At 41.9% G+C, this 23,090-nt stretch overlaps 1 protein-coding gene across 2 annotated transcripts in view; it reads left to right on the forward strand.

The window, feature by feature from the left end:
- Positions 1–21,084, forward strand: part of LOC141995205 (CD99 antigen-like) — a 35,390-nt gene extending 14,306 nt beyond the window's left edge. Inside the window, exons 2-9 of one of the 2 annotated variants that reach the window (XM_074966199.1) lie at positions 5,011–5,049; positions 5,420–5,464; positions 9,810–9,854; positions 10,799–10,852; positions 13,228–13,269; positions 15,317–15,427; positions 16,478–16,534; positions 18,705–21,074. In XM_074966199.1, the coding sequence (XP_074822300.1) occupies positions 5,011–5,049; positions 5,420–5,464; positions 9,810–9,854; positions 10,799–10,852; positions 13,228–13,269; positions 15,317–15,427; positions 16,478–16,534; positions 18,705–18,730 (419 nt within the window). In that variant the 3' untranslated portion in view covers positions 18,731–21,074. Of the gene's footprint in view, positions 1–5,010; positions 5,050–5,419; positions 5,465–9,809; positions 9,855–10,798; positions 10,853–13,227; positions 13,270–15,316; positions 15,428–16,477; positions 16,535–18,704 lie in introns of both variants that reach the window. The other variant, XM_074966207.1, reaches the window with a different exon arrangement.
- The last annotated feature ends 2,006 nt before the right edge of the window (positions 21,085–23,090 follow it).

Below are 23,090 nucleotides of genomic sequence, written 5' to 3' on the forward strand. Positions count from 1 at the left end.
ACACCAGCGGTGATTTTCATGCAGTTGAGCTTGAAACTGTAGCAACAGCAGCAGAACCCATGGTAGCTTAATACAAAATTACTAAATTCAACTTAAATTTAAAAAAGGCTACAGGAGAATAGGAGTGGTATTAAATATGACTATAGGGAATTGTGCAACCTGTTTGGGACAAGCTGTTTTACCCTTTGTGGAGATGCATTATAATAAATCCTCAGTCTCAGCCTGTACTCTTGCTCATGACCAAGGCCAGAGCTCCTCTAAATCAGTTGTCTCATGCCAGCTTCTGCAGTGGAATGTAGTTACCACTACTGGCTCTAGCTGCCATTTCTTTCCCACCCTGTTCAGTGAAGGAGGTTCCATGAGTCACAGCAACAGAGTTCCATTTGAATGTCTGTTTGGTCCTCTTCAGTGGCTTCAATTAATCAGCCCTTCAAAGCTTTGTTTGCTCAGAAATAGCTTTTGCCTAGTGCTTCAGATGTCATATTTTTATGTTCATTTTCCCAGCTACTGCCAGCAATTGGCATAGCCTATGTCAGTCAGGGCGTCAAGGGTGGCAGCTTCTGCTCTGTTAGAGGGGCTAGGGTCTTTTTTGTTTTTTGTTTTTTTTGTTTTTGTTCCCCCCAGCTCTCTGCTCAAATGCTTGAGAACACTTGCAACTCATGGATTTGTATATTGTGGGTATGGAGAGGAGGCAGCGCAGCAGTTTCAAAAACTGCTCTAATGCTGCACTATGCCTCTCTCCTAGACAGGCATGACTGATGCCGCCTTGATCCCTTGCAGTTTCCAATACTAGTTGCTTCAGAGGAAATTGCATGAAATGCTATCCATGGACAATTATAAAGTAACCCTTTATTCCTCCATTTGTCCTGGGAAAGAAGTTTGCCATCTTCTCCTTAGTATCTGGACCTCATCCCAGTCATTCATACCTCTCAGCTCAGAACTGGATTATTGCAGTACATTCCACGGGCCAGAACTTCAAAAGAGTTCTGCATTCACCACTGGGGCCGGATTTTCATTTTGAAAAAAGTTTGACATCTGGGGATGCTGAACTCTTGAAAATCTGGCCTTAAACAGGATTGTACCAGAAGGCCTCTCAGTAACTTCAGGCAGCACAAGACGAGGCTTCCTGCTTTAAGTGGTTACCCAGAGCATATCATACATGCCCAGCAGTCAAAAAGAAGCTTCAGTCTTATTTGTGGGTGATGTTTACAAGTTAAAACAATAAAACCTTAGAATTACAGTACTTTTTTGGATCTTGGCTGTCTTAGACTGCTTCTCCCCCCTCTTGGGCAAACCACCACAGAGGCAATCAGCTGAGATACTCACCCTTGTGCTAAATGTCAGTTGATCGTGGAGGCAGGGTGCTACCAGTGAATAGTCCTTTTCTCTGCAATTGGTATCTCCCCTCCAAATACACCCTTTGCTCCACCAAAGCCTAGATCTAATGCAACTGTTCCCCTATGATGCTTTTAATGCCTCACATCAAGTGTTTCAAGTTTTTGCTTGTCTGGGTTAGGTCCCATTTTCTGGCTATTTTGACTTTCTGCATGCCCATTGGAAACAGGCCAGTTTATCTGCAGATCTTATACGGAAGAGATTCTCTTTGTGATCCACTTTTATGCTGAATTCCTAAGATGGTATGGATGCATCTTGCATTCCTTTCAAAGGTGGTGTCAGTTCCAGCTGAATCATTCTGGCAATATGTCTCATGTGCATGCCCACTCCTATGAAGTAGTTTTTCCATGAGCTGGGTGTTTAAAAGATCCCACAGCATTTTTCAGGAGTGGAGTAAAGAAAGGTGGCTTGTGGGAAGATCCTCTCCTCTCTCTGCCCTTCACCCCTGTGGAGACTTGCAGTACCTGCCTTGGCTGTGCGATGGTTTTCTTCAGAGAGCAGCTACAATTAAGAGCTTTTTTTCTTGCATCCCTTCAGATTGCCTACTTTTTGTCTTTTTCAGATGCCTTCTGTTCTAAGGCTACGTCTGCACTAGGAGCTAGGGGTGTGATTTCCAGCTTGCATAGACATGCTCATGCCAGCTCTCATCAAGCTAGCATGCTAAAAATAATAGCATAGCTGCGATAGCACAGGGAGTAGTGGCACAGGCTAGCCTGTGCCAAGTATGTACTCCCAGGGTCTAGGGCAGCTAGCCTATGCCGCTCCTTGCTGCTGTCTGTGGTACCATGGCTACATTACCACAGTAGAACCCCAGAGTTAGAAACACCAGAGTTACAAACTCACCAGTCAACCACACATGTCATTTGGAGCTGGAAGTACGCAATTAGGCAGTAGTGGAGACCCAAAAAAAAAAAAAAATGCAAATACTGTACCATACTGTGTTAAACATAAACTACTAAAAAGGCGGGGGGGAGATGCATTTTTCTTCTGCAAAGCTGTATTAAATCAATGTTCAGTTGTAAACTTTTGAAAGAACCACCATCACATTTTGTTGAGTTATGAGCATTTCAGAGTTACGAACAACCACTATTCCCAATGCCCATCCCATTTCAGTAATCTGAGGCCCAGAATGATGGGGAGGAATCAGCAAGACCAACCTGCATGATTGGTTAGTTTCAGCTAAGACTGTCCTGCATCAATGAAGCAAGTTTGAGTGAAATTTTGGCCGCAGAATGTGAATTTCTTCGGAAGCAAAGAACTACCCCAACTTCTCCCCTCTGGATGGCAGAACTTGTTTGTTTGTCTTGGTTGCTTTCAGGTAACTTGGCTCCCTGCATCTCGCTATTGGGTTTTCCCATATTTGTGTATGTTGAGGACAATTCAGCTGAGAATCACTAGGAAGGGAAATCAGGCTCTTTCCTTCCAGTCCCTACCCCTTCCCAGGAAAAACCTAATATATTGTGAAAGATGAGCCAAACATAAAACCAGTTCTATTTTCAGAATGACCTCAAGAACTAATGATTCCTCTTCTATTTGGTTGTGCTGGAGTAGCACAGTGGTCATTGAGGACCAGTGAATTTCCATTCTTCTGTATCTCAGACTGGCATTTTCTAAGTTGCATAAACCACAGCACTAGTATCAAATACTAAGGTTTATTAAAACCCCTGTTTTTCTTAGTTAAATTTTTTTATTCAGTTTTGATACAGAAATAGTACAAATTCAGTCTCCTTTCCTGGCCTTGTTTAAAGGAAGTATGTAGTGAGTAAAGTGCAGAGTTTTCCTTTAAGGACCCCTTGGATGGTTAAACCTGAGAAGACTCAGGTCAGAAATAAATGTTTTGTGTGCATCTACATTAAGAGTATTAAACACTTCGCTGAACCAAGCTAGCTGTCTGATTCTGGCAGCCTGATAATTAGTCAGTGTAAAAGCCCAGTGGACTCCTAGGATCATGAGAAGTATTCCTTTTGCAGCTCCACTTCTTGAGTTGCTGCAGTAGGTTTTGGTTGCTCTTTTTCTTTTTCCTCTACCTTTTGCTTGGTGCAGTGAAGGTATAGATAGCTGAGTATCTGGGCTTAGAGAGCTCTGGGTGCTTCCCACAGCTCTTGTGTTGTACTTGGGGAAGATTTCTGTCAGCGTTCAGTCTGTCTGATCAGTTTCACTAACCACTGAAATTTGCCACCACAGCATTCATGATGTCAAATCAGTTTGTACCACAAAAATGTGAGTCAACATGACGCAAGTGGCTGGAAGCTGTTGAACAGCAGTAGTAGATATAGTGTTTATCATGATGTGGTGTAGAAATGTTCTGTTCAGTCTCCCTCAAAATGATATTTATTCCAGCTGGAGGAGGTGTCCGTGGTGTTAATACTTGTATTTAAACTCCTGTTTGGCACTTTAATTCAATTTTTAAAGAGAGACCATGCATTGAAAACTTACCACCTTTGGACTGGATATCCTGTGTATGGGAGGAAGAAAGATAGCAGATTATAGTGGAACTGAACCAAAGAAGATAATTATTTCAGATTATGAAGAAATTTATATTGTAAATTCTTTACACGATCATGCATGTTTCAGCCCCCCTTCATGCCCTAAAACCCCTAGGTAGAGAATCTTTCTCTGCACAGCTGGACCAGTTGTGTTCATTCCTATTGAGCAGAGCAATGCTCTGCTAAGCTTGTGGCTTTCTGGAGGTCTGCTGAAAAAGTGCTGAAGACCCCGGTTCAACATCAGTGAATCATTTGGGAATGAAACAGGGTTCACTCACCATTCTGGCACCTCCTGCTGGTTGTCTTAGGAATTTAGCTCTCCACGGTAGTGCGTCCTCTTTGGGTGGTGCCTTGCCACCATCACTCCTGCTCTAGGACCCACATCTCTCCAAGGACCACGGCGTTCTCTTCAGCAATACTGCCCTCCAGCCCTGCCACACACTGTGCTTCTCCTTCCAAGGGATCTGCAGTTCACTGTTCAGCCACTTCCCTTAGTGGCTACTGCAGTGAGTTTTCTGGCCACTTCCTCATGGCCCCAGCATCCTCTTTGCCTTGCCTCAGGGCCTCAGCCTTCAAACCCCAGTAGCCAGCCAGGAGCTGTCTCCCACTCCCCCAGTGTCTGTCTGCAGCACTGCTCTGTCCAGGATGTGGGCAGTTCTCTCAGCCCTCCAGAGACACACTCCTTCCTCCCTGGGCTCCCAGCAGAGAACTGCCCTCCTCTGCCCTGCAGCTCCCTTTTAAAAATGCGCCTGCTTGGCCCTGATGGGCTGCTTCTCTTCAGCTCTTCTCCTCCGGCACAGCCTCTGTAGGCTGCCTTTAAACCTTTTTCTGCCAGTGATGGGGTGTCTGCCCCTCACAGGGAAGAATGCATTTACTCCATGGAAGACTGACTGACCTTACTGAGATTGTCTGTCTGCAGATACGACCCTTATAATCCATATCCCTTCTCTTCTAAAGGAGTGTTTTGGGGGGAAGCTGCTTTTGCTTCCTGCCCACGATACTGAGAGAGTCCCTCTATTCTAGCTGCATGTGGGACAACATTGACCAGGATCAGAATTTTAGAGTGAGAAAGGTGTCTCCTCATTCTGCTGCTAATTTCTGGCTTTTTTTTGTGTGTGTGTGTTGATAGGTGAAGACGGCTTTAACTTAGAAGATGCATTAGACGTTGGTAAGTAATATGTTCTTGCAAAAATCCCTTCTTGTGAGATTTTTCTTGATATAGTGTTTAGCATTAATGTTAAAACATAACAAACACTTAGGGCCATATTCTGACATCCATAGAAAACGTGTGTATTAACTTCTTTGGCACAATTTAAGGTATAAGGTGCTAGTTAGTCTGACTAAGAGTGTACCAGAACCTGGACCACATAGAAGTGGAGCAACCTGTTTAAGGGAAAGTCATACAACTGTAGAAGACTTCAAAAATTATTAGTCTAATACTTTCACTTACTTTAAAAGGAAGTCTATTTAAACTTGTTCTCTAAGCATCATCACAAACATTTCAATTTGTATTAACTTCTATGTCCTTGACATAACAGGACCTACAAAGAAGCCTGATTCAGCTACCAAAAAGCCAGAGTTGGGTGAGTAGTGATTGGCGCACAAAGCATCTTACAGTAAATGCTTTATTGTGATTTTAGATGTGTAGTTACTGACAAAGAGTCATGGTTACACATTGCTGTATATCTGAGATAAATTATCCCAATGTGTCTATTTTTTTTTTTTTAAGTACACATCTCAGGCCTCTTTGGGGACAAGTGGAGGATCAAATAATAGAACCAAGCTGTCTTTAATAATACAGTAACTCCTCACTTAACATCGTCCCGGTTAATGTTGTTTCGTTATGTCGCTGATCTAATAGAGAACATGCTCGTTTAAAGTTGCACAATGCTCCCTCCATAATGTTGTTTGGCAGCTGCCTGCTTTGTCCACTGCTTGCATGAAGAGCAGCCCATTGGAGCTAGCTGGTGGGGGCGTGGAACCAGGGTGGACTGGCAGCCCCCCAATCAGCTCCCTGCTCCCCTAAGTTCCCTGTGCAGCAGCCACCTAGCAGGCTATCAATTGCCGGGCAGTTCAGCTGTCCCTCCCCCCCCCACTGCCACGTGCTGCTCCTGCCCTCTGTCTTGGAGCTGCTTCCCGGAGCCTCCTGCTTGCTGTGCAGGGGGTGGGGGGGAAGAGGGGTGCTGATGTCAGGGTGTACCCATCCTACCGCTTCTGCCCCCCGCTCCTGTACCCCATCTCCACAGAGTGGGGACAACAACCCACCACAGGGCTCAGGACAGAGGGAGCTTGCTGGCAGCAGCTGCTGTCTCGACTTGCTGATCTACTTTAAAATGCAGTGCTCTGAGTGGGGTCAGCATACTTAAAGGGGCAATGCACATCTCACTCGTGTGTGTGTGTGTGTGTGTGTGTGTGTCTCTCTCTCTCACACACACACACACACACACACACACACACACACTCTCTCTCTCACTCACATGCACCCCCAGCACTTTGGAAAGTGGAGGGAGTGATGTGCTCCAGTGGGATAGCGTGGGTTCATTATCATGTTCAGTTTCCACAGGGAATGTTTGCAGCCACTGCCAGGCATCTGTTGTGTCTCCTCCCTCTATTCGTGCTGCCTTGTAGAGTGTGAGGCTACATTAACAACGTGTTAACCCTTGAGGCTCAGCCGAATGCTAGTTCATCATTTAGCAGTAAGGCATTCCCTGGGAAATATCCCACCCTCTGACTTCACCACCTCAACCAAGCTTCACAAGCATCATTGCTCTGGACAATATTAAAATGTTTGTTTAAAACGTGGTGTGTATGTACGTGTGTGTGTGTGTATGTATGTATGTATGTATGTATGTATATGTGTATAAAAAAATATGGGGGGGGAAATTTCCCTGGAACCCAACCCCCCATATTTACATTAATTCTTATGGGGAAATTGGATTTGCTTAACATTGTTTTGCTTAAAGTAGCAGTTTTCAGGAACATAACTACACATTAAGCAAGGAGTTACTGTAATAATGACTCTTTTAGGCTTTAGTCAGTGTCATGGCAAAACTGAGATATTGGCTGGCAAATCTTTTGGTGATGTCATATGTACCTCAGTCTCCAGGAAACACATTTTTCTCTGACATCTGCTGAACCACCACATTGAAACGTATTTTACTATATCTAAGGGTTAAATAGTGGCTTAACTAGCGTGGTGGAATAAGAGCATAAGGACACCCTAACACCCTTTTGCTGGCTACATGCATTACAGATAGTAGGGAAAGCAGGCTACACAGAGCTGCTACTTCTCTCCCTCATGCAGGTGAGTGAGAGGGGCAGAATATAGGCTTCACCCTCTCAACATGCTTGTTGGCATAGCTGTGCAGGGGATATATGCTGCAACAAATACAGTGCAGTTACTGCCTCCCTGGAGTCGAGGGAGAAACCAGGAGGGACACTGAGACTGAGTCACAATCTCCCTCTTTTGCTTCTTTGGGGGCAGTGCAACAACATGTTGTCCCTTGCTCAGATGTTAGTCATGATCTAGTCCATAATTAGGAAAATAATTAGTCTTTAGAATATGCATTTAGAATTTAGATTTGTCAGTGAATTAAAAAAAACTCCTCCATTAAAAGCAGTTGCTTAAAAACAAATGCACATGCAGCCTCATTGGGGTTTTGTACTAGCTAGCAAAATGGGACGAGCAGGATGATCACAGCCCTAAGACTTGCTCGCAACCCATGAATTAGACTATAACAGGGATTGACAACCTTCGGCACGCGGCCCATCAGGGTAAGCCCCGTGGCGGGCCGGGCTGGTTTGTTTACCTGCTACGTCCGCAGGTTCGGCCGATCGCAGCTCCCAGTGGCCATGGTTCGCTGCTCCAGGCCAATGGGAGCTGCGGGAAGCAGCATGGGCTGAGGGATGTGCTGGCCACCACTTCCCACAGCCCCCATTGGCCTGGAACGGCGAACCGCGGCCAGTGGGAGCCACAATCAGCCGAACCTGTGGACGCAGCAGGTAAACAAATCGGCCCGGCCCACTAGGGGGCTTACCCTGGTGGGCTGTGTGCCAAAGGTTAGCCCTTTAAGGTCAGGCTTGACAAAGCCTTGGCTGGGATGATTTGATTGGGGATTGGTCCTGCTTTGAGCAGGGGGTTGGACTAGATGACCTCCTGAGGTCCCTTCCAACCCTGATATTCTATGATTTCTATGATATAGTAGAATTTTGTATTGATGATCCATGAGTTTCTGCTGTTGAGTTAGAGGCCTCGTTTGAGTGCATTAATGGCTTTGGGTTTTTTGTTTTTTTCCAAATGGCTTTTGATTAGTCGGCTTTAGGGATGTGTCGTCACCTTATTTTCAGTAGATAGCACTAATTGACTAATATACCATTCCTAGAAGTGGTTGTAATTTGAAAATATTACCTTTCTAATCACTCCCTAGAAAGATGGGGGGGGGGGGGGGGAGGGGGATGCTCTTTATGCCAGGAAGTGGGAGTCTGTCAGAAAGGAAGGCTTTCCCTTTCCTCTGGGATAATCTCTTTGCAAAGCCTTTAATGTATTTTCAGCTAAGTCACATTAGCAAACTGCAATATCTTTGCCACGCTCTCACTAGTGAAGTGGAACATAGTTTGGCAGGTAGTGGCTGTTAACTCTTTAAATTGCTGAACAACACCTGTAAAAGCCAGTAACCCACTAGCATTGCTGTGCTTCAGCATTACTGGCAACTGTTTGGAAGGGGGAAGCTAGTCTGTGGGAACTAACAAAGGGCACAGAATTCCAGAACTATAACAATGTTCCTTCAGTTTATTTAGTCATAGAAGTGCCATGGTGTTATAGGAGGCCATTAATGCCTCTGTTAGAAGGATCTTGGTCAATTACATGCAAATTTTGCAATCTGTAAAGTTATTGGCTGGTTAGGATTCAGGCTCTTTATGTGAAAAGTTTCTCAGGTTATACGTCATGGATACACTTGTGAAGTTAAATCTTTAATTTTGACTACATCAAAATGCTCAACCTTACTGTTGAAATTTCATGACATTTTAGTGCATTGGAGTGGCAAAGTAAATCACCATATTTATTTTCCTTTTTTTCTTTTACTGTTTCTTGTAAATGGAAAAAAAAGTCTTCATTTTTATAGAATTGCCAGTCAGAACAGATGAACTAGTGGCCTTTAGTTAACTCATGTTTGTAGAATCAACTGTGTGTATATGTTGTATGCAAAGTACATGCTTCCATATGCATTTATAGCTGTGTGTGTGTGTGTATTAATTTATTTATTAATTTATTATATATATATATTTATTATATATAAATAAATATTTATTTATTTATTTATATTTGTGTGTGTGTATATGTATATACACACACAAATAAAATGAGATGAGGTTGTCTTGGGGTCTTGCTAATTTTAAATGTTCATAACTAGAAGAAAATCAGTTCATTTTGAGTTCATTCTTTTTTTTTTTGAGACTTTGAGATCTACAAAGCTGCCAGTCGAAAATAAATTCAGTTCCATAGTCTTAAAGTTGATGCATACTTGATGCTAGCTACTTAGTTTTAAAAATGCCATGTTAGTGCTCAGGCCTGCTCCCCATTCTATTCAATGGGAGTTTTCCTATTGCCTTCAGTGGGAGCAGGAGCAGGCCCTAAACTGCAGACACAGAAATCGAAATGAGGTGTGATAGTTGGAAATGTAAGGGTTCTCAAGAGATTTCTTATTTACAATCTTGAACACAGTGGATGAAATCAGCTGCCATAATATTAGTAAGCATAAGTTATGGAGGGGTTTTGTGGGGGAGAGGGGAGGAAGACAGAGAAACATGGGAAAGGTGGGGATAGCACTCCTATAAGATTAGGTTATTCAGCTTGTTTCTGCACTTTTACTCATCTGCAATTTTAACTTTCTCCTCCCCCCCCCCCCCCCAAACAATATTTGTCAATAGATGGCCACCCAAACCCTCAGCCCGGAAGCAAGGACAATACTGGTGGTAAGAATTTTGTAAATGTTTTAAATAGCATTTGTCAGCCGTCATACTCAGACCATTCTATTGACTTTTCTTTTTAAATGAACCGTTCATCTTTAAATGATTTGGTACATCAAGGCATTTACTTCTGACTATGCAAATAATGAACTTGATGAACTTAGACATGATGAAAGAACAGTTGAGAACGAAGAGAAAATGCTTGATTTTGCAAACAAATCATGCAACAGCCTTAGTGACAGTAATAGAACAGGAGAGTCAGTTTCCTTTGCTCTCATTTTTAAAAAAGAGAAAAGGTGAGCATGGGTCAATATTTGCATTAGAGTGCCTAGAGCAAGGCACCTAAATAAGTGCTCTGATTTATCGTCTCCCCACCTTGACAAGATGAGTTCCCACAGATCTCATTCAAGTCAATGGGAACTGCAAAGTTCTAGTGCTATTCTGACCAAACTTGCTAATTGGTTGAAATTCTGACCAAACTTGCTAATTGTTTTAGTATCTCACATGCACATTTTGAAACTATTTCGCGTTAACTTGTAGCATATAGAATATGCTCTATGGAAATCACAAATAAACTCCTAAAGTTTTTTTGGATTTTGAAATTCTGATAATCTAGCTGAATTTTTAATATACCTTTGTGGGTGAGAGAGAAACTAGTGGAGGGGAGTAGTTCTGGCATTGCACTAAATTTGTTGTTGAGAGTCTACCTTAAACCTTGGATTTTGTCATATATGAAGTAAAACATAGTTTTCAGCATGTCACGGATAAATGTATGACACACATGTTCCAAACAGTTATTTTTCAGATGGCTCAAGTTTCCTATCAGCTTATAGAAGCTAAAAAGGGGTTAAGAGATCAATGACGAACATGTCCTAGTAGTTTAAAGGAAGAGTCAAGATCAGGTATAAACACTTAAAAAGGAAGGATAACCATTTTATTTACTCTGACAGGGAACTTTAAGGATGAGGACTTACTTGATGGTAAACTTCCACCAGAAAAAAGGGGTAAGATAATGTCCAACACTTCACAGTGAAATCCACTGCTATCTAGGTTTTGCCTTAGACTTGTGTGTCACAAACCGGTTAAAATGAGTTAGTAATGCTAGATTTTTGTCCTGGTCTGTTTGAGGCATGGAAATTGTTATCTTCCAATTTAACCATTATGTACTTTGTTCATTCAGAAAAACTGGTGATCCAAGGAGGTGGAATTGATTCAGGAACTCTAAACAATAGGTTTAAAACTACAATGATGTGAAAGTGGGACTTGTTCCAGCATTCACAGTGGGTAAAATTTCCAAATGCACCTCAGCACGATGTCTAGTGACTTAGGAGCTTACGTCCTATTGACTTTCAATGAGATTTAGGTTACTAAAAGCTTAAGTCCCTTCTGAAAATAGGACTTAGGTGCTTTTGGAAAAAAATTCCCCAGCCATTGTTGAGACGCTCTAGTGCCTTGCTTTGGGACAGAGACTTGAAATTTGACATAGGAATAGCACTGGTGCCAGGAATGTGCATCTTGCTTTTCCCGTGGGGGGGAAAAACCCACTGGTATTTGGCCAAGTTATAAGCCTTTGAAAAATCTGTTTGCACACGCTCAGTAGAGACTTTAGTTTGCAGTTAAATTTTCTTGAGAATCTCGTCTGCAGAGAACATGCAGCAGCCAAGGTCTTCAGTGGGTGAGCAGGACTTTCCCTGTGATTACTGCTCCCAACTGCTGCGTGCTGCTGTGGTTCTCAGTTCTGATACCTGGCACATGGAGACTCTCTCCTATCCTCTCTGTGCTGGCACCAAGCGGCAAGGATGAGGAAGCCACCTGACTTGAACAGAGGGGACAAGAGCTGGAGTTGGGGAAAAAATAGATTGGGACAACAAGCTATGGAGACTAGGAACTTAAGGGTAGGAGGAGAAGTCAGGTGTGGAGAAGGGACAGGTTAGAGAGAGTGGGGCAGAAGGGTCTGTGCCCACTAGAGCGCACACCTTCAGCACCTGAGATTCCTCAGTGTCAGCATTCTCTGCTTACAGAAGATATCTGTGAAACACACTAGCAAAGAGTGTCTCTTCACCATCTGATTTGTCCAGAGAGTGGATGACAACTTACTACTGCTACCAGTTACTCCATTAGCTCAAATGGCAGAGGTCTGTGTGGTGGATTTAAAGGTTCTAGCCTCTGTGGTGTCACGTGATGGAATTCACGTGTCAGCTTGCTTTTCAAATGCTTTGGAAATTATACACACAACCATGTTAAAAGAATATTAAGGTTGCAAAGTCAACCATTCAGAAGTTAAGAAATACCAGAACTAAGGTTGCCTGTGCACTGTGATAGACTTCAATTGCACGGTCACATAGGGTATCTGCATCATTCAGTGCAGAGGACGGGTGGCGCTCTGAGAATGAATCAGAGTTCCTAATGAATAGGGCTGTTACTTGTCGCACCCCTGCCTCACTTGTTACAGAAGTTGGAAGGGGTGTAATGAATGAGGCAGGGGACTGCAAGAATGGAAAGGAAAGTCTCTGATGGTTAAGGCAGTTGAATGCTGCAAAGGGGAACTGGATTCTCTTGCTGCCTCTGCCACAGAGTTAAACCAAACTTTTCACAGGTGGTCGCTAATTGTATTCGTTTTCTAGGTTCCCAGCTTGAGACCCTGGGGCCTGATTTGAAGAGGTGCTGAGCGCTTACAGCTGCAACTGAAGTCAGTGGGAGCTGTGGAGCTTGGAGCACAAAGTGCTATATAATGCTAAATACTCTGGCACTCAAAATTAGTCTTAATCTCTGAGCCTCAGTTTCCCATCAGTAGAGTGGAGATGTTAATGCTGCCTTACCACACAGAGCTGTTGTGAAACTAAGTTAATGTTTGTGAAACACTTAAATAATTTGGTGATAAGCACCACAGAAAACCCCATGAGGAAATCTAATAACTTTGTGTTTAAAGAAGAGTTTGAATGGTGTGCAGTAAATTAGGCCTGGGGGCTCTACATTGAACCATGAGAATAAGATTAAAATATTGAATTAGCTACTCATTCCCTAGGAACCATTCATCCTATGCATTTGATGCAGGTTCCTGTAGGAAAAAAATGGTCTGTGATTACGCAATTAATGAGAGTATCACAATAAATACACCCAAGGAGGTTGAATTAAGTTTGCACAGGCAACCCTAGGTCTGGCATTTCCTACTTTTGAGTGCTTGACTTTGCAACCTGAATAGTCTTTTAACATATTTTTGTGTAATTTCTTTATTAGTTAAACTTAAAGTCTGTTAATGTAGCATCCGGAGATAGTGGGTCATTTTGCGTGATGCATTGACATAGAGCGCGGATTCTCATTGTGATAAGGCTGTTCTCTAAAAAGATTCTTCTAGCAATGAAATTATTTGTTCTTACAGGTGAAGGTGATACCAATCCCAAGAGTGGAGGAGAGGCGGAGGGTAAGTGCATGGATTTTCATATATCTATTGTATCTGTACATCATCTTTAAAAAGTTAAACATCTAACATTAGGCATTCCTTTTAGTGCCTGCAGGTTTAGAATTTTAATAGTGCTAATAAGCACTGGCGGTGCTTTTCAGCTTCAAAATATTATAGAAAATCTAGTATTTTTACTCAAACAGCTTTGTTCCTACCACCTTTTTTTTTTTTTAAATACTTCACTTCTGATGGGTCAAAAACTGAGTTCTTAGCCCTGGTCTACACTAGGACTTTAGGTCAAATTTAGCAGCGTTAAATCAATGTAAACCTGCACCCGTCCACACGATGAAGCCCTTTATTTCGACTTAATGGGCTCTTAAAATCGATTTCCTTACTCCACCCCTGACAAGTGGATTAGCGCTTAAATCGGCCTTGCCGGGTCGAATTTGGGGTACTGTGGACACAATTCGACGGTATTGGCCTCCGGGAGCTATCCCAGAGTGCTCCATTGTGACTGCTCTGGACAGCACTCTCAACTCAGATGCACGATTGTCTGCCGTTGCTCTGACGCAGGGAGGGGCGACTGACGACATGGCTTACAGGGTTGGCTTACAGAGAGTTAAAATCCACAAAGGGGGTGGCTTTACATCAAGGAGTATTTTCAGGCAGGACTTCACGGAGGGTTCCAATAAGAAATGGTGCACCTAAGTTATTGTTCTTATTGGAACAAGCAGGTTGGTCTGGCCTCTGATTGATACATGGCTAGATTTACCTCGCTGCGCCTTCTCTGTGAGTGACTGCAGTGTGACCTAGAGGAGTGAGTCCCCTAGACGGGGGAGGGGGTTGCAAATGAGTACAAAACAAATCTGGTCTATTTCTTGTTTTGATCCACTCCATCTATCTTTGCTGCCAGCCAAAGATGTAAGACGGTGCAGAAGGACTGCATGCCATCCACGTCTCATGGCTGCTCGGCAGAAGATGGTGCAGTAGGACTGCTAGCCATCCTCATCTCTTGCCTGCCCAGCAGAAGATGGTACAAGAGGACTGCTAGCAATCCGTATCACCTGCCTGCTCACCATAAGATGGTTCAATAGGACTGACTGCAGGACTAAAGAGAATGACCTGGTCAAGTCACTCCAAATTTAGTCCCTGCGCCCATGTCTGCCCAGAAGCTCCTGATCGACCTCACAGAGGCGACCAGGAGCATCTCGGACATGACAATGACGGCTACCAGTCCTACTGTACCGTCTGCTGCCATAAGGCAATGGGTTGCTGCTGCTGTGTAGCAATGCAGTACCACGTCTGCCAGCACCCAGGAGACATACGGTGACGGTGAGCTGAGCGGGCTCCATGTTTGCCATGGTATGGCGTCTGCACAGGTAACCCAGGAAAAAGGCGCAAAACGATTGTCTGCCCTTTCTTTCACGGAGGGAGGGAGGGAAGGGGGGCCTGACGACGTGTACCCAGAACCACCCGCGACAATGTTTTAGCCCCATCAGGCATTGGGATCTCAACCCAGAATTCCAATGGGCAGCGGAGACTGCGGGAACTGTGGGATAGCTACCCACAGTGCAACACTCCGGAAGTCGACTCTCGCCTCGGTACTGTGGAAGCACTCCGCTGAGTTAATGCACTTAATGCACTTAGAGCATTTTCTGTGGGGACACACAAACTCGAATATATAAAACCGATTTCTATAAATTTGACCTAATTTTGTAGTGTAGACATACCCTTAGAGTAGAAAATGTGAACCTTGCACACAGCATTTCACAAGGTTTAGATCCAGACTTCAGAGTGCTCACTCGTTTTTGCATGAATGTACTTCATACCATGTCTATCGCCATAATGGAATGTAGTCATGCTGTTTAACATGATGAACTACTGAAAAATTAACTCTTCTAAATCTATGCTTGACTCTTCAAAATCCATGAAAAGAAGGCAGAATCAATGTCTAAGATTACTTCAAATGTTAGTGCTGTTCTGGAAACATTCAGAGTTTGTATATCTTTTGAGAAAGAAGCCAAGTCTGTCCTCATTTATATCTAGAAAAAAAATGTCTTGTTTATAGCCTCTCAAGGAGTGATACCTGGAATTATAAGTGCTGTGGTTGTAGCAGTTGTTGGAGCAATATCTAGCTTCATTGCTTACCAGAAGAAGAAACTCTGTTTCAAAGCAAGCGGTAAGATTTTAACTAGTTTTTCTCCTTTGTGATCTGTTGTAGCTCTTAATCAGCAAGATTATAGGGAATTTAGTAATCAATATAAAACACATCAGCCAGTCTTAATGGCCCAATGCATTAGCAGTCGTCATGAAGGAATAATATATTTTAAGTGAGGCTTAAAACTAAGAAGTTTGAGATGTTTTGGCGGCAAAAAAAAAAAAAAAGATTTTGTTTTAAAGTAGGAGCCCCCTCCCCACCCCCAAGATCCCATAGCTCAGAAAAAGCTGGACTGAGGAATCTCAAGTGCTCACTCTTTGGCGAGTGGAGAATTTTTGGAAACATGAGAGAGTTTAAGCAACACTTTTGAGAGGAAAAATAGAAAATTAGAGGAAATGGGGAGCAGAATGTTTACAATGGAAACTGCCTTTCAACTTTAACAAAAGAGTCACTATCTTGGCTCTGTAATGTCACTAGTGGGCCCAGGCTAACCCACACTTTGGGAATTATGAAGACTAAGTACACAGCTGTTTCCCCCACACTAGGCTTCTAATAACAGCACAGGAGGGTTTATTCCTTTTTGAAATGTTCATCTTCCCACCATTGGTTTCTATCCCTCTCTCCTCCCCCACTGTCTTCCTAAACCAAGGATATGAAGGCCAGGATATTACATGAAAAGTCACACAACACAAAACTTTCCCCCAAATAACTTGCAAGGGCAATAACACGGTTACTGGGTGCAACTTAATGTTTCATTTGGTCTTGGTGGCACTCTTCTTTCTTTTTAGTTGTCTAGGCTCTTGTAGGAGCTCTGAATTATGCACCCTAAGCTTTCAGTGGCCACCCTCTGGAGAAGCCTCTCCGGAGGATGATCACTTGGCCACCTAGTCAGTGTAAGGAGGCTATACCCATCCATCAGTGGTTTTGCAGGCCTTACCTTTTTAAGTTGCTTTGCTACAGAGCATCCCCAGCCTCTCTCTCATTTGCTCTTGTATCTGCCATTACCGGTCTTAGGAAAATGCAGGTAACACAAATGCCTGATGTCTTACAATGTTTGTGTTTGTATCTCAGGAGATCAAGAGAATGTTAATATGGAAAATCAGCAAGGAGCACATGCAGAGCCACCTGGTAAGAAAAGGATCTGGAGGGAAGAGCAGAATTTTTGGCAGGAATCTGTGTGGACTTGAGTCACAGAAATTAATCTCCTAAAGAGACTTATCACTTGCACTATACATTCTTGTAGTCAAGTGTTTATAACTGCAAAAGAAATTAATTCTGGACTGAAACAAGTTTCAGATTGAGTTTCATTTATATTAGATGGTAAAAACTTAGAACTAAAGCAAATTAATAACCCTTTGCATTTTTTCTTTATGGTGGTTGGATGAAATACCTGAAATATTAAAATGTGTAAGGAAGTAGTGGGAATGTAAATGGGTATTGTAATCAGAATTGTGAACTGAAAGAACACAAAGCTGCTATTTTAAATCAATTATTTGAAAAATGATATGGAATGGTGGCTGGCTGGTATGTTTTTTAGTGGAATGTGTTGGGAGTCTGACTGGAGCCGTAGCTGTGCTGTCTGACACTAGACCAATAAAGCTGTGCCGGAGTTGGCATTAATAAAAGGGTAACGGTATTTGAACAAAGATGCAATTACATAAAAGCAAGCTGGAGGCAGGGAAAGTTAAACTGACTAGCATACTGTTGTGCACCACAAAGAATCTTCTATAAAAGAGAAGCATAAAACAGCAAACTTAGTTTTTTGGGGTTTTTTGTCTGATCATGTCTGCTAAGAGTTTTTTTTTCAGTGAGCTCCAACTCTGTAGTGCAATGCAGACATGGCTGTTTAAAATGATTGGCTAGGGAAATTGATGAGGTATTTCCAGAATAGGAAACCTGGCTCCAGGAAGCCCTAGATAAATTTGGATTAGGGAATTGTTGAAGTGGTGTAGCCAGAAAACAAACTTGGCTTCTGTCAGTTTCACCCCTTCTGACTGGCTAATGAAGGGATGAGCAGGAGTACTCAGCAAGGCATTGAAGTTTTGGAGAGGATTCTGCATGTACCATATATTTAAAAAGAAAATGAAGTTGAGCCTCTCACAAGAGTGTAGGTTATGAGTAACTATACATGTCCTCCTGTGTGCTTAGTTTAAAACCAGTGTCAGAGCAGAACTAGGCCTTTTCTGCTTTTTAAAACTGGGCAAAGTTACCTGCCTTATTACTCCAATACAGTCAATTTGTCCCCACAGACTTGTTAGCTGGTTCAAGATCTCTTGCATAAACTTTTCTGTAATACCTTATCAATTCTTTTATAAAACTATATAAAGCAGGTACCTTTCTCTCCAACTGTTTCCTGAAGATGAGAGTGCAGCTAGTTCTGGATATCCACCTCAAACTAGAGTTATTCTGACAAATAGTTTAAATACAGATATTAATTCTAGTCCTTTTAAAATTAATCTGGTTATATTAGCTCAAAAGAGGAGCAGATTTAAAATATCTAGATATTAATTAGATTTTAGTTTAACACTTTTATCCTATCCCTTTGGCCGTAGTGAAATATATCTTTATAAGATCCTGGATTAGGTTACCATTGTAATCTAAATAAATATAATACTGTAAGACCTCTGCAATTTCATGTTCATGTATGAGTTAGACAGAGTAGGTTAAAAGTTTATCCTTTGTTTAGGATTCCTGGACTTGGTTGTGATATGCCACAATTGTTATAAAATTAGTGATTTTTTTTTTTAGGGGTTTAATAAAACCGCACAAAACCAAAATCTTTGTATACATTGATATCTGACCATTTTCTCCTAGATGCTTGTGCATGCATGTTTCATTCCTGTCTGAGTTTACTATAACTGCATATTGCATAAATAAAGCTAAACTTCCCATGACCCAAAATCACCCTTGTAGACACAATTTGTGCCTGCAAAAGTACCCCTTTTGTTTTGCATCCACAGTGAATTGCAGGGGAAGTTCGTAGAAGTTGTATTTCTGAATACTTGACTGCAGATGTAAATTAGGTAGCCATGTACGTCACTAAAATTTATGTCTTCAAGTTACTCCTGGGTGCAAAAACATGCAGCCACCACTTTTTTTGCAAGCAGAATTCTGCTTACAGAGAGATCAGGCCTCAGCCCACCCCACTATATCAAATGCCCATTTATTTACTAAGATCAGAGTGTTCACACTTTTAAAAGAATCGCTGTTCTACAAGTTGGATTCTCCTATATTGATAGAGAATTGTACTAAGCTTGATTTGGTTATTTTGTTTGTATATTTCTTTTTTTCCCCCCAGTTCAGCAAACTCTTCTGCAGAAATAATCCAGGGAAACTCAAGGTGAAGAAAAGAACAGCAAAACTGGATAGAAAACCTGCATATCTGCCTGAGAAACCACAATGTAAACAGCAGGGGCTTGAGTTTCAAAATTGCATGGAAAAAAAAAATATCCTCAGAAAGGATGGGAGGGATGTTTTCAAATAGCTGAGCATTTTTCTATGGTTAGCCCTGTGCAGCACAGTGTTGCCCACTGACAGTTGGCCTTAAAATAGTGACGTTCTGAAACAACTTGTGCCTTTTAATTCTCAACTCTGCTCTTGTGGCAAGAACCATCGCTGGTGTGTATCTGAACTACTATTATGGCTAGCCCCCTTTTCTTACCCCTTCAAAAAAAATCTGTCCATCTGTTAAGGTACCATGATTCTGAAACCGCTCTAACATTGTAGCATTGCATGGGAACGGCTACACCACCCACCTCAGGGAGCCTCCCACCCTGGGTTGACAGACTTGGGCTAGCGAGACTCACGCTAGTGCTCTTAAAAATAGTAGTGGAGTCAGAGCTCTGAAGTTGCAGCTCGGGCTAGTGCTCTGGCTCTGGAGCTTAGAGGGGTGGGTGGGTGCCAAAGCTGGAGCTCCCACCAAAGCTGTGACGTCCACACAGCTATTTTTAGTGCGGGCAGCGCCAAGTCCCAGGAGCCCAACTCTGTTGACCAGGATTGGGAGGCTCGCTACTGTGTGCTGCGTATACTTACCTTAAATTGGGTAATCATGCCAGTGAAGACACCCTTACAGTTCACTTGAAAGTGAAGTTTAAAAAAAAAAATTCTAGTAAATTTTACATTTTGTGGGCACCTGAACGCAAATTGTTACATAGGTTAAAAAAGTAGCCATGTCATCTGAAATATTTGACCAAATGAGTGTGTGTGTGTGTATTTGACAATGGTGTTGTCTGTGCAGCTGCCTGGACCAGCTAGCAGGAAGGAGGTACTTGTATCTGTCCTCTAAGGAAAAAAAAAAATTTTTTTTTTTTTCATTTTTCTTCATTATGTCTGTCTGGTACAGATCCAGAAAGCCCCAATGTGCTTTAGTGCATCCCTCAGAGTCTCAAAGTTGCTTTTCATACTGATTAACTAAAATTGAGTTGATCAAAAAAGGAAAAGCCTGACTTACAAATCAGAACCCTACATTGGCTACTCTTCATTTGGCTGGGAGTGTTTTTCTGGTGTTTGTGAGTATTCAGACAGCTGCCAGGAATTAATTTGTATGGAAGTTGGGACTGACAGACATTTCCATAACTGCTCACCTGAAAGCTTGAACAGGTCATTATTTACAGTTTTGCTTTTGAAAGGTTTGTCATCCAGTTGGAAAGTAGAAACAATACAACTAACTTATGTGGTAACTCTGCAATGTGGATAATCAAGGGCACTCTACACTAGGGTGACCAGATAGCAACTGTGGAAAAAACGGGATGGGGGTGGGGGGTAATAGGCGCTATATAAGAAAAAGTCCCCAAAAGCGGGACATCTGGTCACCCTACTCTAAACTGAGTTCCTAAAAATTACTCTCCACACGATTCAGCAGAAAACAGCCTCAGTCCTGCAGCTAATAGCACACAGGGGCTGCTGCACTTGTATGGAGCCCCAGTAAAGTCAGTGGTGCTCCATACAAGCACAGCAGTCTGCTTACATGCTGTCATTGAAGGACTGGGGCTTAGATTAGTAACTAGTACTGGTTACAATGAATAGTTTGACCAGCTGTACCGAGGAGATTTTGTTTGTAATAGAAGTTCAGTTTTTGTGCAATTTTACAAAACACTGTGAGGCAACTTTACTTAGAAGTGCATCTGGTAAGTGCATAGGTGAGAATCTGGAGAATTACAGTAATTCATACAGTAAACAAATTAACCTTTTTACAGAAGGTTATAATTTGGACTAGCACAGACTTTTTTCCTGCCAAAACCTGCAAATCTCTGTGCATTCAAATATTAATGCATCTAATGAGAACTCATTTTAAAGAGAACATGTACATGTTATTTTAGGAAGTTGATGACAAAGAGCTTTAAATGTTTTTTTTGTTTGGTTTTTTTTTTTTTTAAATTATGAAACTCATTGGTAAACCAGTTTTCCCCGTTACTCTATATTTTTTCCTGGATGAAAATGTTAAAACATGCAAGTGTGTTATTGATGGAGAAGTTACTAATATTGTAGGTGAGATTCTTTGACCGTAAATCATTAAACTAATGAAATGCCTTACTTACCTTCACGAACAAATGTATTTCATATGTATCATTGTCAAGTGTCAAGCACACTGAAAGATGCCAATAGCTGTTCTGGGGTTCTTTTAACAAGCTTTCACTTAAGATTGTGGATCCTTCTTTCAATTTCTCAAACCTCTTAAGAATTAGTCATTAAAACCTCAGACTATTAACATTGTGCCTTTTTTTAATAAACGTTTGTAAAGTTACTTTGGTTAAGTATCTTAAAATGGACTCCAGTTTATTTCTTTGAGCAGAAAACAATGTTAACTCTACTCCCCTCTCGCCTCCAACTTTTTTCTAGACCATCCAAACACAGAAGTAGTCTACAAACTTGTTAGTTTTACCTTTTGTCCTAAAGAGTTTAGATTTATTTTGAAAACATCTAAACATACAACAATACATGTGTGTAATTTTAAGTAAACCGTGGGGGGAAAAAAGTACTTGCCTGTTTTTATTGTCTAGTGTGCAATGGATTGGAGAACAGACTGCAGGATTTGATTGTGCACTCAAATTTGCACTCAAATTTCTGTAGGTTTGTTTATATTATAGAGCAATTATTAAAACATCCAACATGGAATGACATTGTTTCTGTGCTTCCAGTTAGGCAAACAAAGACAAGTGGACTATATCAGTTTTGCCAGGTTGAAGACGTTCTCCAACTTAATGCCATTGCAGCTCCTCCTAGCAGTAATTATTGCAATGATACCTGTACCGCTTTTCATCCCAGCCTCTAAGTGAGGAGTTCATTGAAACACATGAGTGAGAACAACATGGGAGGGGTTCCAAGTAATATTGTTTTAACAATAGTAAACTTACTGAGTACCTCAGCTTTGGAGGATGCAAACTGATATGTGAAATTCGAGCACAGAGAAGACTAATTCCACCACAATTTCAGTTGCATCATATAGCACTATTTGAATGGAAAGTCTGTGACTGTCTTAAAGCAGATTTTAAATTTTGCACCATGCTCCATCCCTCACACTGCTCTGTGCTTGTTCGGTTTGTGGCTTTACGGACTAGAAGTATGGGACAGGGAAGAAATGTGGCACATTGAGGCATTCCCGTAGTATCACAAATATGCAGTGTCACTATTGACAGCCAGAGAGGAAAGGCAAAAAAATAAACCCTTGAAAGTTTGAAAACTCCCTGATGCCATTCTATAATGTGTGAGCAAGGAGCTGATGTCATGATAGAGGTCCCTGTCAGCCACAAGGTGACTGTGGGAACAAATTTTCCTATATAGCCCCCCATAAAGCTGTTAGGCCAAAATTTTCAAACTTGAGTGGCTGAAGGAAGGCACCTAAATATAGTCACCTGGTTTTGCAAATTTTAGCCATAGTGCTTAAATTTCCCACTATCGAACTAATTCTGCAGGCAAAGCTTTTAACATTAGCATTAAACACCACCTGCCTGTCCTTCAGAATGTTTTGCACTTGACCATTTGCTTCCCTGCATAATGGCTTGTCTCATTCCCTACTTAAATCCCTACCTAATTTCTATATTGGGTTTTAATCAGTCTGGTACCTGAGGATGGAGTACCAGTCTTCAGCTCCCTCAAGCGTCTCCTCTCCTAGCCAAAGCAATTGCCAGTTCAACCTTGCAAGAGATCTTCAGTACAGCAACAAAAGAAGTTTAATTATCATTAAACTATCCAGAGATGAAAAACATTTTGGGATGCAAGAAACTATATGAACTAGCGCTCTCTCTCCCCCAAGTCTTCACCCTCTTACTGTTTCACTCAGGCTTACCTTCTGGGTGCATCATTCCATGTTATGTTAATATGCCCAATCCTTCTCTTACATGAAGATATTATCCCTAAATCCCTCTTGCTTTACTAGCATGAGTTTGTGATCAGTTATCACCAAGCTATTGCAATATCAAACAGGAAAGTCCAGTTGGCCCATCTAGTCAAAGAAACACTTCAGGATAATAATTTGACAAGGTTTTCACACACTGGCATTGATGCCTAGTGCTTTTATCCCATTAGCAGCCATGAGAGCTGAACAGCATGATAATTTGAAGGGCACAGAAACTTTTGGAAAACTCTCTTTGACCCATGACTTTTTTTTTTAAAACCCATAACTCCCACTATTGGCTATTTTAAAAACATGCCTAGTTTAAATGTTTCTGAACATTAACTTTTAATG

This window comes from Natator depressus, chromosome 1 (assembly GCF_965152275.1).
Source record: "Natator depressus isolate rNatDep1 chromosome 1, rNatDep2.hap1, whole genome shotgun sequence".
Classification (NCBI taxonomy): Eukaryota; Metazoa; Chordata; order Testudines; family Cheloniidae; genus Natator; species Natator depressus.